We start from the raw sequence: 15,716 nt of genomic DNA, 5'->3' as shown, positions 1-15,716 counted from the left end.
AGCCGGTAGTTGTGAGTGGGTGCCTGAGGATCCCGGGTGTGGATCGGGCAGCCCAGTGCCAGAGAGGGCACGGAGTGGGGAGAGAGCCAGAGGGCCTTCCCCAGGTAGTTAGGTTAGGGTGAGGAGCAGGTAAGCTCGGAGGCAACTGCAGTGGTGGAGGTGTGCAGGTGGGTAGACCCACTGGGAGAGGTACACGTCGCAGCCCAGAAATTGTACGAGGGCACCGGGAGATGAATCGGGGGAGTGAGACCCCAAATTGAAGAGCACCACAGTTTGGCCAATGGGAATTGGTTTTTTAGAACCCATAGTGTAAGAGGGCCAATGGTTTGGCCGGAGAAAGACCCCGGGTAGTGTAAAGTTGTTGAAGTCATTTAGGAAATAGTTAGGATTGAAGAACCTGTCGCACCATACGCAGCCACTTACCTGTGGTGATGATGATGACTCCACACCTGTGTTTTCTTTGTTTTGTGCAGGAAATGAGATTGCTGTGTGGATTTGTGAGACGCATCACGACGTGGATGAGACATTGGGGTGATTCCATCTCTCCCTCCCTAGGAGGGACTGATGATGAATTGGTAATGGCAAATTATGATGTTGAGTTGGAGATGGCAAATTTTGATGAGAGTTGAAAATGGCAAATTTGATTGGTTAGGAGGGAGAGAAGACGAATTTGGTATATGGGAGGAACGGGGAAGACAGTAGGGATGTTTGTTGATTTGTAAAGTAGATGTTTATGGGTAGTGTTGTGTTTTGTGGATACAGTAAGGGGTAAGGGAGGGGCCATGTAGGTTACCTGGTGGGGGGGGGGCGTACGATAGGAACGTACCTGTCTCACCTGGTTCCCATGTGCCCCCAGTGTGCATTACCTTATATTGCGTGCACTTTTGCGCCCTTACCACCTTACTCACTTGTTTCTTCTTTTGTCTCCCACCTCCGAGGATCTGGCTTTGGGGTAGAGAGAGAGGAGAGAGAGGTGCTGGCTGCGCAGTTGTGGGCCTGCACTTTCGCTGTTTGCTGCCGGGATCGATACACCATATGGACCGCAATGTTTGTGGCCACCCACAATGGACCGCAGTTCGTTTGCGGCCAAGCACCACCCGGGGATGGACCTATGGGTCAACGTGGCACCTATGCCATAAAGGTGAACCACTGTTAACTAACACCAAGTGCACCACAAGAAGAGCAAGAGACACCTGCAGGGTTAGGGGTTGTCGCATTTATTTTTATTCCAATGAACAATGGTGACTGCACCGATTGGTGGTGGGGTGGTGCTTTTGATGCTCGGGAAGGGTGCTCTGCACGTTATTAAAGGCCGTCGGCCACAGAGCACTCGTGGGTTGGTGTATCGATGTTGGCAAGCGCGCTCTCTCTATGCATAACATCTGCATGTGTTCCTCCAAAAACAGGTCCTGGATCGTAGTGTAGATATCAGCGTAATCTTGTAAATAATGCTCCCTACCGGCTGTATGTTTAGTTTGAGAATTCTTTCCGGATTCGGTTATCCTGTGGGTGTGTTTCTGTGAGGAGAAGGGTGCAACGTCGCAGGGGGACATATTTACTCATTTGTGAATATCTGTAAAACTGTCGCACTCAGGGTAGAGTTAATAGTAGAGGGAACTACATTGCGTGCCACACTAAAGTAGGTAAAAATTTATCGGGTCGGGACGCCCCGAGGGTAGAGAAGGGTGCAATGTTGCGAATATGGAATTTGGCCTCCATATCCGCTTGTAAATATTCCCCTATTTTTTCCAATACTCCCCAACTTTCCCCAGTCCCCCATTCCCTAGTCCCATTGCATGTAAATAACAATCAGTAGAGCCGACCTTCCCCTTATTCCCCCATTAAATGTCGTGCCCAGGTCCACCGCACCACACGTAGACAACTTTCGGACATCTTCCTAGTTATTCTTAATCTATGTCAGTTAAGGCCTCGTTTCCATTAATTATGACTCTTCGTTGCACCAGAATGTGATTATATGGCACCAGTAGTGAGTTTAGGACCTTCCCATACCTCCTCCCATCTTCTTCCCCAAACAACAACAACAACAACAACTACAGCTACAACAACAATAACAACAACTACAACAACAATTACAACAACAACAGAAGAGATGGCGGCGGAGCGGGGGAGGATGCGTCCTCACACCGGCTCGATTAGCTCCAGACCATGCGCTCCACGGGGTTACCCCGAAGGGGCTGGCTGTCAGCTCCTCGTCAGGGGCGGAGCCAGTAACCCCCCCCGCACGCACCCAATGAGAAGCAACGTGCCGATTCCACGAGGCGGAGCTAACGAGCCGAGGGCGTGTCACTCCCCGCCGGAGATACGCAGCCGCTTGCCGGACGTGAGGAGAGATGCGCCCCCAGCTTGAGACGACAAGACGCCACCTCGAGCGCTGAGAGACCTCCTGCATCTGTTGGGCCGCGCCATCCTGTCCCTGAGCACAAGGTGCACCTTGTGCTGGCCATCGAATACCCGCTTTCCTTGTCATCAATCCCCGTGTGAGTCAGTTTTTGTCCTGTTTCTCTGTGGTCTGTCGGGAATAATATAAGGTTGTGTCTAAGTGCCTGTCTTCCTATGATGTACCTCTCGTCCCTGTAATCTAACCTTCCGCCTTAATATAACCTCCTCCGGAGGTCTTGAGAACTGAACCCCTGGTGTCGTATTGTGTCATTATAACCCAGCCGGGTGTCTTCTCTTTCCTATTGAGCCAGCGTAGCGCGGCTTCGTCGACGTTCGAGTACAATCCGGTAATTTGTGCGGACACGACGGCCATTCCGCTCGGCCCACCTTAACATCAAAGTCGTGTCTGTAACAATATATATATATGGATATATATATATATATATATATGTATATATATATATATATATATATATATATATATATATATATATGAGGTGGAAAGAGGAGGAGGTGGAAAGCAAGAGGGCTGTCAGATGCTTGTGATTGGCAGGTGGGGGCAGACCTAAAGCCACAATTGGTATTCCCAGAGGAGATCTGTGTGACAGGGTTGTGGCCTGACATCGCCATCTGGTCAGGTGCAACAAGACAGGTCATCTTAGGGGAATTGTCTGTACCTTGGGAAGAGAACATGGAGGAGGTGCACGAGAGGAAGAGAGGAAAGTACAGTAAGCTGGGGGCAGAGTGTCGGGAGAAGGGTTGGCAAGTTTCTTGTCAGCCATTTGAGGTGGGGTGTAGAGGGTATATTGGAAATTCCTTTTCTGCATTATTTGCTTGGCTTGGAGTGTGTGGGACAGAAAGGAGGATGTGAGACAGAGTGGCCCAGGTTGCCTTGAAAGGCTCACTTTGGATATGGAGGAAGTTTATGGAGGCACGTCGAACGGTGTAGGTTGAGGGTGGTGGTACATTTCAGCCTAAAGGGGTAGTGACTGAGCACGGAAGTGAAATGAAGATTTAAGAAGTGTGTGTGTGTGTTTTTTGTTTTTTTCCCTTTTGCAGGAGTGGGTGTGGTTTTGCATGAATGTGTTTTTGTTTGAGTGGTGCATGTTGTAAGGGTAGGTGGTCGGTTGTTTTTTTTTTTTGGTGTATGAATGAGTGGACGAGGGGCTGTGGATTCTGGGAGTGGAGGCGGTTTTGTTGTTGTAGTCTGTGTTCTCACTGGCCGGGGGTGGGGGTATGTATGCATCCAGGTGTAGTTGCTGCATGTGGAGGCGTATGTGCCCCTGCTGGCCCATCTTAGCTGACCGTATCGAGGTTGAAGGGCTGAAACGGATACCAGAACCGATACCAGAGCGCTATTTGTGGGCTTGGAACCGTCTCCCCCCACACATGTAGTTTTGTGGTTACCTTTGACTAATACTTGCTCATCCACCTTTTGATAGCATTTACTCGATTAAGGGTTCCACCACCCCTGTCGGCTACCAGATTTGCCACAAACTGGTCCAACTTGATGGTTTTTCCCAGAGAGACAGTATCCTTACTGTATGGTCCATTGGCACCAAAAGAGGTTATCCGCCCTTTGGCAGGTGTTGTTTTTAATCCTGACACGGTGTCACAGTCACACTCCCCACTGGCAAGCCAGTGATGGGAGTCAGTTTAGTCGCAGACAACCCGACCAAGTGGCAGGTAACACTGGGTTACATGTTATGAATAGCAGTACAAAGACTGACCTGACCTTTAAATGGTTTCCTTTGACCATTTTCATCATTCCTATTGCCTGCCTGGTGGCTTGGTAATAAAGCAATCTCAACAAAGTCTCAACAGTGGATGGAGGTCCTCAATGCCAAACAGGAAATCAGAGCTGTCTCCCTTGACATATCACGTGCCTTCAATACGGTCTGGCACCACGCTCTGCTCATCAAATTCTCCTCCTATGGTATCCATGGAAATCTCCACACATGGCTTGCGGATTTCCTCTCTGGTCATAATCAATGTGTGGCCCTGAAATGGTTTCTCTCATCTCCCCTTCCTGTTCAGGCTGGAGTTCCCCAAGGCAGTATTCTGTGCCCTGTGCTTTTTCTGGTCTTCATCAATGATCTCTACGACTCTCTGGAAAACCCTCTCTATCTCTTTGCTGATGACTCCACTCTCTGCCGCTCCATACCTCATCCCTCAGATTGGCAGTCTGCAGCCTCCTCACTCTCTGCAGACCTTGACAAAATCACAGACTTGTCAAACAAGTGGAACATGTCTTTCAATCCTGACAAATCTCACACGCTTAGTATGTCTCTCCGAAAAGACCGACTGGACAACCCTCCCATCTACTTTCTGGACAGTCCTCTCAAAGAAGTTGTGTCACTCAAGCTTTTGGGTCTCACTGTCTGCCATGATCTTTCCTGGGAAAACCACATTTCCAAGCAGGCCTCCAAACCCAGTCGCCGACTGGGCATCCTCTGTCGTGCGAAGTCCTTCCTTGGCACACCGAAGCTCCTCACCACATACAAGGCTTTCATCTGGAGCTCAATGGAATACTGTTCTCCCCTCTGGGCTGGTGCTCCTGCCTCACACCTAGCTCGGGTTCACACAGTTGAAACCAAAGCTTTCAGAATCATTGGAATCTCCCGCGATGAAGCTAACTCCAAGGGCCTTTCACTCACTCACCGCAGGCAGGTTGGTGGACTTTCTGTCTTCTACAGACTCCTCTCCGGCCAAGCTACCCCAGCTCTATCTGTGCTCTGTCCACCAAATATTCCTACAGGTCGCACAAGATCTGCCAGCAACCCCATTTCTGGTGAAACTGCCAAAATGAACTCTCTGCTCACCTTCACTCTTCCATTCGTCTTTTCTCCCACATCTGGAACAAACTCCCTCACTCTTCAATCCCACTCCTCCCTCCAGGTCTTTAAACAGCGGTTCACCACCATCTCTTATCTTCCCCCATCCAAAACCTTGATATTTTCTACCCCTGTTAATTCACCCCATATCCACTTTTTTAAAATTCCGTCCTCTTTCCTGGAAGTCCTAGCAGTGTCCATATATTTTATACCTCTTCCACCCTCCCCCCCCCCTTCCCATGCCTCCTCCCCCCAAGCCCTTTCTCTCCCACAGATCTCCCAATGTCCCTGTTCTCTACTGTTGTTGTACTTGTGTGCTTCCCTCTCTCTCCCCATCTTGTCTCCCACTCACTTTATTATATGTTTTTTTTGTGTCAGTTTGTTTTTTTGTGATTAATGTTAGCTCTTACAGGAGCCTCGATCTCGCATACAAAAAAAAATCAATTAATAAAGATAGAGGGTTCTCAAAATGTCCTGGCATACATTCCATCCAATCTATCAAAGGCCAAACTACACTTGTTATCCTTTAACAAACCTTTTGAGGTACCGTCCAACAAGCCGTACTCCCCGGTTATGTCAACATCCTGCTGGTAAACATAGCTGTTTCTTTGTGGGCTTGGAAAGCCTGTTTGACCATCTCCCCCAGACACTGCAAAAGACCAGCAAAAAAAAATAAGGAAAGATAAAGCGCCAAAATGAAAACATTATATGATCACAGCTTTTCACAAAAAAATTGTGAATTGTCTTGGCCTTCCTTACACTCCATAACCAATGCAAGAATATATCTGCCAAGCTCGCCTCTGCGTCAAAATATCCTTCCTGGCTGGTAAAGTGGCAAGCCAGTGGCGTCTCAAAGCAAATGGGAAGCATCATTGGAAAAAGAAAAGGCATAGCAAAAGATGCTCCCTTTTGCTAACTGTACATAAGTGTACATGAAAAAAAAAATTACATTCACCAAACCTATAGATTACCGGCAAGCTGTGTAGCACAACCAGAGGAGAAGTGTGCAACTGGTGTCCCATGTGACATTTTTGCCTGATGAAATAAAGCCATATTCAGGGAGAATGGGAAATAGAATATCATAGATTATGAATTTGAATATAATCTGGTCAACTGGGAACATTGCCATTCAGGCTGCCTGTTATAATTGAGGTCCTGGCAGAGAAGATGTGGTGGACATGGGAATGCCGGATGAGGAAGACCCCAACACGACAAGGAGGACCCTACTCCAACTTCCTCAGTCTTCAGACTACGGCTGTACCTGCTGGTCACTTCCCGGGTGGATGTTTTTTTTTTTTTGTTTTTTTTTTGTATACAAGATCGAGGCTCGTGAAAGAGCGAACATTAATCACACAGAAAGACAAACAGACAAACCGACACATAAAACAAATAACATCGGGAGCGGTAGACAAGATGGGGAGAGAGGGCGAAGGACACAAACACAACATTTGAGAGCAGGGACCGAGAGACATGGAGACATCAAGAGATCTGTGGGAGGGAGAGGGCTTTGGGGGGGGAGGCATGGGAAGGGGGGGTGGGAGAGGTATAAAACATATGGACACTGCCAGGACTTCCAGGAAAGAAGTTGGAATTTCAAACAAGGTGGATCTGGGGTGAATTAGTGGGGGTAGAAAAGATCAAGGTTTTGGATGGGGGAGCTGGGCTTCCCGAAGCACCCGATGGGGGAGCTGGGCTTCCCGAAGCTGGGCTTCCATGTTAAACTGGGCTTCCCGTTTGTTGGCATTAGTTGGTGTATGTTGAAGACCCCATGGTGTCATTTGCAAAGAGTATGCAAGTTATCACCGGCACACAAGCCGAATTCCAAATTCCTGCCTCGACTTCCTGTGGCAGAGTAGCAACCGGTCCAGTTTTGTAACTCTAGGTGTGGTAACCGCTTTGACAGCACTGACACTCTGCATAGAGCATGGTTCATGATCATGATCAATAACTAAATAACAGAGTTAGAGTCACATTTTTGTGACAAAGTCAAACAAGGCGTTATATTTTTGTGACTTTAGCTTGGAACAAATCTTACGCTGAATGGCACGTAAGCGTGGCTTGAATGTGGGGCTGGCAGGTGGACTGGTTGTGGTGCAAGAGATGAAGCTTCGCCGTTTTTCGGTGGTGGGTGAGGCTTGCACTGTGATCTTGTGCTGGAAGTCCGAAGGCAAGCTGATTCGATGACAGTCTTTTAAGCGCAAGCGGCTGCGTTTAAACTTCCCCTTGCGCTTCTTCACACGTGGCTTGTCCTGGTTCAACTGGTGAATGAGGATGTTTAGTTCTCGCTCCAACACGTCTATCTCGCGTTCTGCCAACTCCTGCTCCCGTCGTCGTAGGCATTCTTCCTGCGTCTTCTGCTGTAGTGCAGCTCTAGTTAGTTCTTCTTCCCAAGTACGCAGCTCCTGGCAAAAGGAAAATGCATGCGGGAAGCATTAAAAACACATCAAGCGTGGAAGGTCAAAAATTACCCTCGGCCTTCTGGCCATGCCCTTTGTGGTCTGAATTCTCCTGAAACTAATGCATTTTTTAAAAACGAGATTGGTCGTCAGGAAACACTGATGAACTGGACAATTTTTACACAAACTGCATTATAAACAAAACATCGGAAGTCAGACCAAAAAATGCCTGTTTGCCAATTTCCTACCCTGCCCAGAAGTACCCCGATTGTGTACCCCGATTTAGAATAGGTACACCGTATCCCGGCGCATCGTAAGAGGCGACTAAGGGTTGGCGTCAGGAAGGGCATCCGGCCATAAAAACATTGCCTCAAACAGGGAACCATGATTGTCATGGGGCCCGCAAGGCTAACCCCCACTCTAGCGGGGTTAATGGCCTTAAAACGATCATTCAATCTACCCTGCCCAGAAGCTTCTCACCCTCTGCTCTACTTATGCACTCTTCTGTTTCTTTTGAAGAGAGCATGCGAGATAACCACTAGCAATAACAGTATTTGTTGACTCATATAAAATGGTTGTTCTTTATAGGAAGGAAGGAAGTCGGCAAATTAATAAAAAAGAAATATTGTAAAACTTGCTTCAAATGTATAGATACCTATGATTAAAGAATTGTTATGGACTGGCATTACAGGCTAAGTTGCAAACTGGAGACTTAAACTTCTTATGATATTCACTGATGCATTACTCAAAATTTAAAACTCTGAATCAAAAGGCAAAAATAAAATAAAAACTGCAGTGCGTGGAGAGAAATTTAGCAAAATATTAATTGTGATTAAAAAATTGGAACATGAAGGTGGTGTCGGCAGGGAGAACAAGCGTTAGGCCTAGGTCCCCCGTCGGGGAAGTGATGTGAGTTGACAAAGCGGAACACGCAGAAAACATGCTATGATATGATATTTCGCTCACAAGGGTCAGACAAACATGGAGGCGGCCATCTTGGATTTTGACGTGGCGACCCAATTTTCAATAGCGTTCTTCCTTATGCCTAGATACACCCACACACCAGAAGGTACTTCGCTTATTTTTCAAGATATTTCGCTCACAAGGTTCAGACATATATATGGTGGCGGCGGTCCTGGATTTTGACATGGTGACCCACTTTACAATAGCGGTCTTCCTTATGCCAAGATACACCCACACACCAGATTAGAAGTTGGTACTTCGCTTATTTTTCGAGATATTTCGCTCACAAGGTTCAGACATATATATATGGTGGCGGCCATCTTTGATTTTGACGTGGCGACCCAATTTTCAATAGCGTTCTTCCTTATGGCGAGATATACCCACACACCAAATTAGAAGTTGGTACTTCGCTTATTTTTCAAGATATTTCGCTCACAAGGGTCAGACATATATATGGTGGCGGCCATCTTGGATTTTGACGTGGCGACCCAATTTTCAATAGCGTTCTTCCTGATGGCGAGATACACACACACACCAAATTAGAAGTTGGTACTTCGCTTATTTTTCAAGATATTCATCTCACAAGGTTCAGACATACATGGCGGTGGCCATCTTGGATTTTGACGTGGCGACCCAATTTTCAATAGCGTTCTTCCTTATGCCTAGCTACACCCACACACCAGATTAGAAGTTGGTACTTCGCTTATTTTTCAAGATATGCAGGTTACAAGGTTCAGACATACATGGCATCAGACATATACATGGCGGTGGCCATCTTGGATTTAGACGTGGCGACCCAATTTTAAACAGCGTTCTTGCTTGTGCCTAGATACACCCACACACCAGATTAGAAGTTGGTACTTCGCTTATTTTTCAAGATATTTCGCTCACAATGTTCAGACATATATATGGTGGCGGCCATCTTGGATTTTGACGTGGCGACCCAATTTTCAATAGCGTTCTTCCTTATGCCGAGATGCACCCACACACCAAATTAGAAGTTGGTACTTTGCTTATTTTTCAAGATATTCATCTCAAGTTTCAGACATACATGGCGGCGGCCATCTTGGATTTTGACGTGGCGACCCGATTTTAAACAGCGTTCTTCCTTATGCCTAGATACACCCACACACCAGATTAGACGTTGGTACTTCGCTTATTTTTGGAGATATTTCGCTCACAAGTTTCAGACATATATATGGTGGCGGCCATCTTGGATTTTGACGTGGCGACCCAATTTTCAATAGCGTTCGTCCTTATGCCGAGATACACCCACACGCCAAATTAGAAGTTGGTACTTCGCTTATTTTTCAAGATATTCATCTCAAGGTTCAGACATACATGGCGGCGGCCATCTTGGATTTTGACGTGGCGACCCAATTTTCAATAGCGTTCTTCCTTATGCCTAGATACACCCACACACCAGATTAGAAGTTGGTACTTCGCTTATTTTTCAAGATATGCAGGTTACAAGGTTCAGACATACATGGCATCAGACATACATGGCGGCGGCCATCTTGGATTTTGACGTGCGTTGCACCCACACACTAAATTCGAATGCGGTCCTTCGCTTACGCACGCACGCACGCACGGACGGACGGACGGACACACGGACGGAGGGGAAAGCCATAGTCCCCCTTTCGTTCCGCTGAGCGACGGGGGACAAAAAGGGGAAGGTCTCATGCACAATAACAGCATACTGTCCCCACATTCCGCAGCCATACTTAAACTGAAAAATAAAAATAAAAGTCGCCGGTGGGTTCAAGCTTCATCAAAGGCTGTCCTCATTCCATTCCTTGCCAGCAGAGGGCACTGCATCTCTAAGCATGCTATAATTCCAATCACACCAAAATTTTCACAATGTTCCATCTGCATTTTCAATATGGAGAGTACCAATTGCACAGCATCTCACAGTAGGCCATTACATGCAGGTAACCTCAAAAAGAGTAGGCCATTATATGCAGGTATCTGCCAAATTATATGCCCACAGAATGTTAAAGGATTTATTTTTGTATACTTAGTCCAGGCTCATATGATAGCTAACACATAGAACATATAATAAAGGGAGAGGATGTGGATGTTAAGTTAACATCGTGGGTTAACAGACCTTATATTTTTCCAAAGAGTGGGATTGGGGTGTCAGAACGACAAATCAAGTGAGCCAGCCTCCTTATAAGGGGAGTCTGAGAAGTCGTCCTCGCACAACCCATGGACATTTTGGAAAAGAAGACTTGAAATGATGCAATTTGACCATTTTGAAGGTCCCAATCCAAAAATAAATGAGATTGCCTTCTCTGCGTAAAAATCTACAAATTACCGTCAATTTTTTTTAACATCATTACTTGCACCTCACTCATCCATGAACCTGGACTTCATCAAAATATTTTTTTATAAATACAGCAGGACAGAAGTACAAACGTTTCCTATGGCAAATAGTGATTAGTGTTACCATGCATAACTGATCAGTGATCCAAGCAACTATAACTCGTTTATTGGGTTTATGCAAGGGGGATAACTCATTTATAGGGTTAATGCAAGGGTGATAACTCGTTTATAGGGTTCATGCAAGGGGGATAACTCGTTTATAGGGTTCATGCAAGTGGGATAACTCATTTATAGGGTTCATGCAAGTTGGATAACTCATTCATAGGGTTCATGCAAGAAGGAAAACACGTTTATAGGGTTCATGCAAGGGGGATAACATGTTTATGAGAGTTCATGCAAGGGGGATTCCCACAGCAACATGAGGCCTGTAGATCTGCCTTGTATAATTTTATACTTATGGAATTGTTTTACATGTGCGTGACATATGGGAAACACGGAAGAGTCTCACACCCAGTGTGAAAGATTTGACAAGTCTAGGTTGATGTTAAGAATTGTGTTCAGACTGAAGATAAGAAAAATCGATATACAAGATTAAGGGAGTTTAGTCAACACACAAGAAAGATGGGCCTTCTGTGTCTGAGTTTTCATGCATATCCTTGTAAGGATTATTTTCAGACCATTGTTTGGCAGAAAGGATATCGGGCTATAGGACTTTTGAACCCTGAAAAAATAAATTCAAGGCCTGTAATAAATAAATTTTAGCTCTTTCACGAGCCTCGATCTTGTATACCAAAAAAATAAAAAATAATAATAATAATAAACAAGTACAGATACATTCAAAGTACACCGCCCCCATACCAAATAAATAACATCCTCCAGCGCGCGGCATTGCCGGGGTGCCTAGGCGCCCGGCGATACCGTCGTGCAGCACATAGAAACGGTATTGGGAGGGAGAGATGTACAATAATTGGTTGATTAATTGCATAATTGAAATCAATAAACAATAATCGTAAAATAATTTCTTAATCAATTGGCTAATAGCATACATCAACCACCAGTGTTTCATTTGAAGCTGTAACTTTTTGAAAAGTAATTACATACGTAATTAATCGGAAAATAAATAATTATTGATCAATCAATAAATCAAAAATATCCTTTTCCAGCCAAATCACTTCGTCACTGTCATGTCCAAATATCACCTTCCTAACTCAAAAGGTGCCTGAGATATTGCCCAGATGAGAAAGGAAATAAATAAGTACTTAATAAATCGATAATAATTAAGTAATTGATCAATTAATTGATTAATCAAAAAACAGAAAATACCATTTTTGCCAAAGCACGTGCTCACTATTGTGCCGAAAATTCAGGTTCCTAGCTCAGGGTGGCTGAGATAACCTGGACAAACGTGAAAGAGAGAAAGAAAGAAACCAAGAAACCGGAGTGAAAACGGAGTACTCCCTTTCAGCGCGCGTCATCACCGGGCCCCCGTCGGTGCCCGGCGATGACGTCGTGCAGCGCCTGGAGATGGAATAGGAAAGGAGCGGTGTACAATTCACAAGTCATTTCAGCACCTTTTCCTTGGTCCGTAGCTCATCGAACATCTGCTGGATCTCAAGCTTCCAATCATCTTGCATCGAGTGAAAAGACTCTGGAGGCATTTCAACCAGGGCTGATCCTTCAATTTCAGTTAGCTGCAGCAGCACACTTGTAAAAGATGGTCGGGCATGCAAGTCGGCTTGCCAACAATCTGTCACACAGCACCCAATTTACTGAACTACGCACAATGCACAAATCTCAAAATCCACCTGCAAACAGTTTAGGTTGTACTAATTTTAAAATGTTTGCCAAACAGTGTGACACACGAGGTCATCCAACCATGACAGTAAATTTGAAGATTCCGGCAAACCATGAGGCAGGATTCAGTCAAAAAGGATTTACCGCATGCTCGAATTTTGCAACTATCCAACAGCTTCAATTTGCAAGGGTACAGCAATATCAGCCCAAGTTTACATTTGGTTAGGTCGAGGCGTCAAACGTCAACATTGAATCTACAAGGCACAACCATGTGGCATATCAAATAGCTGGATAAAAATAGAGACTAAAATTGTCAAAATTTGCTTCAAATATGAGCATTCTCATTCATCAAAAGTACCATACTCTTGAAAGAGTGTCAGTGCTGCCGAAGCAGTTCCTCACTAAAGGTTATGCTGGGTAGTCTGCCATTGCCTTCCCAAAAGACAGTTATGGCAAGAATTTGTAATTTGTTGAGGGTGCCGGCGATAACTTGCTTACTCTTTGCGAAAGACACCGCGGGATCTTTAACGTCCACCACCGACCAGAGATGGCAGACGGGTCCTCCGGTTTAACGTCCTCCCGATGGACGGCGCACACATTGATGGCTCGCCCTGCATGTAAAAAACCAAGATGACAGTCTTGCATATCCCAGTTTTGCAAATCATGGCCGACCAGGCAGAAACTAAAGAGCCAACAATGAGCTCTAAATGTACAATTTACGACATCGTTTTAACATGTAAATTCAAAAATATGGGTTACACAAGGACTGAACTGAACAAATTTCTCAAACAAGAAAATACTAAACGAAAAAAAAGAAAAAAGTACAGTGAATAAAAAAAAAAGCAAAGAAGAAAGAAAGTTTCAATTTAACATTATATTGTTATTTTTATAGCTTTTATAAAAGCAGCTGTTCCAAGAAGTCCCCATTACCCAAATTCAAACATGCTTTCACATAAGACCTTCCATAAGGTGGGCAAACAGTTCCGGGCAGGTGGTGGGAATTGGAAGTGTCAGTTTGTTCACTGCCACTCCGTACGCGACGGTCAGTCCATCAATTCCACGATAAGGCACCTCGCCAGTCAGCAGCTCCCACAGAAGAACACCGTAGCTACAGGGAAAGGTACACACGTGACAGGAGCTGCTTACTTGAAACCGACAGCTGAAATAAGAGCCTTGCCATTCAGTGGCTATTAATTCAATTCGAATTTTCATTCTCCGTTGAAGTATCACTATATGGTCAACACAATAATACCCACCACAAATGGCTAGAGGTAACAATGTGGTTTAGGTAGAGTCAGTACAACCAACTAACAAGTCAAAGTTACCAGATTGTAGCTGGCATAAATTAATGAGCCAAGTGTCTGCAAAGGAGCAGTGCAAAAAAACACCTCGCTATTCACTGTACTCATCATGGACATCAACACAAGTCGAGCTGAGAATGATGATGGAAAACTGAATTTATCACGACAGGTACAACACCGTCAACTGTATGCCAGCCATAAAACAGACGTTTCCAAACCCACCTCCATACATCACTGCCCTTGGAGAACATCGAGAATTTTACGACCTCCGGTGCCATCCATGCATAGGTTCCCGCTTGACTCATCGTTGTCGTGCGATGCCATTCCCGTGCCAGCCCAAAATCGGTTATTTTAAGGGTCTTGGAGCTTAGGTCGTCATTCTCAATATGCTCCAGGAGGAGAACTGCACAGGGACAAGTTGAGGGAGGGTATTTATTTGCTTGTACATACAAAATTGAGGCTCGTATATGACAAAAAACAACAACAGGATAACCAAGGGGGTAAATGGTAACAAAATGATAGTGGGGCAACAGCTGGACTCAGCAAGCAAGATAATTAACGAACAGGAAAAGAGAGGGGCAGAGGAAACAGAAATCTGCAAATAAGAGGGTACGGTTAGGTAGGGTTAAATAGTGGTTAGGGTTAAATAGTGGTTAAAGTTAGGTAGGGTTCAATAATGGCTTGGGTTAAATAGTGGTTAGGGTTAAATAGCAGTTATGGTTAAATAGCGGTTAGGGTTAAATAGCAGTTAGGGTTAAATAGTGGTTAGGGTTATGTAGGGTTAAATAGTGGTTAGGGTTAAATAGTGGTTAGGGTTAAATAGTGGTTAGGGTTAAATAATAGTTTGGGTTGAATAGTAGTTTGGGTTGAATAGCGGTTAGGGTTAAATCGTGGTTAGGGTTAGGTAGGGTTAAATGGTGGTTTGGGTTAAATAGTGGTTAGGGTTAAATAGTTGTTTGGGTTATGTGGGGTTAAATAGTGGTTAGGGTTAGAGTTAGAGTTAAAGTCGTTAGGGTTAAATAGTGGTTTGAGTTAGGGTTAAAGTGGTTATGTTAAATCGTGGTTTGGGTGAGGTAGGGCTAAATAGGGACTGAAAAGATTGTGAGTAAGGATGGGGCATGACAACAGATGGTGGTGCACGACTTTCTTGAAATCATGCAGGGAAGTAAACAGTTCAAGAGGCAGGAGATGCAAAAGGTGAACAAACATTGTGCCAAATAATGGATTATGCATCAAAGGGTAAAAATGGATCAATGACTTGATTCTTATTTCATAATTAATGGTGGAATAAGTTGTCCCCGTAATTACTCCAGTTGGTCTTGTCAGGATTACTCCAGTTGGCGTCACCATGGCTGACAGTCCGTGCCCTGAGAGGTGACACGGAAGGTGCACGACCAATGGAACAGCTGCGGTGACGTCGAGTGCAAGATCAATAAAATAAAAAGCCCACACGCGCCGAGGCATTTGAGAGCACGAGTTGGTGCCAGTTGGAATACGCTGGGCAGTTAGGGTGCAGCACAGACAAGTTGCACTAGTCGGCAGCCAGAAGCAGTCATGGTACGAGTCAGACTTAGTGCAGTGAGCGAAATTTGAGCTGCGACAATGTGGATTTCGCCAGAAGGGTGCCGCCGAGTACACCTCTGCCCTTGATGTGCTCCATCAATCATGCCACCTGCAGCACTCAAGCAAGGAAAGGCCACCTG

The 15,716-nt window shown here is 45.2% G+C and overlaps 1 protein-coding gene across 3 annotated transcripts in view; it reads right to left on the bottom strand.

The window, feature by feature from the left end:
* Nucleotides 1-15,716, bottom strand: part of LOC137436472 (mitogen-activated protein kinase kinase kinase 9) — a 111,885-nt gene that overhangs the window by 38,729 nt on the left and 57,440 nt on the right. For all 3 annotated transcript variants that reach the window (XM_078786454.1, XM_078786456.1, XM_078786455.1), the window contains exons 5-9: nucleotides 14,236-14,416; nucleotides 13,672-13,820; nucleotides 12,490-12,665; nucleotides 7,270-7,636; nucleotides 5,770-5,883 (exon numbers count right to left, since the gene is read on the bottom strand). In XM_078786454.1, coding sequence (XP_078642580.1) covers nucleotides 5,770-5,883; nucleotides 7,270-7,636; nucleotides 12,490-12,665; nucleotides 13,672-13,820; nucleotides 14,236-14,416 — 987 coding nt within the window. The remainder of the gene's footprint in view (nucleotides 1-5,769; nucleotides 5,884-7,269; nucleotides 7,637-12,489; nucleotides 12,666-13,671; nucleotides 13,821-14,235; nucleotides 14,417-15,716) is intronic.

This window comes from Myxine glutinosa, chromosome 11, assembly GCF_964187855.1.
Source record: "Myxine glutinosa chromosome 11, kmMyxGlut1.1, whole genome shotgun sequence".
NCBI classification, from domain to species: Eukaryota; Metazoa; Chordata; class Myxini; order Myxiniformes; family Myxinidae; genus Myxine; species Myxine glutinosa.
Note: the sequence above shows the minus strand (reverse complement) of the source record. Positions and strands in the feature narration are given on the sequence as shown.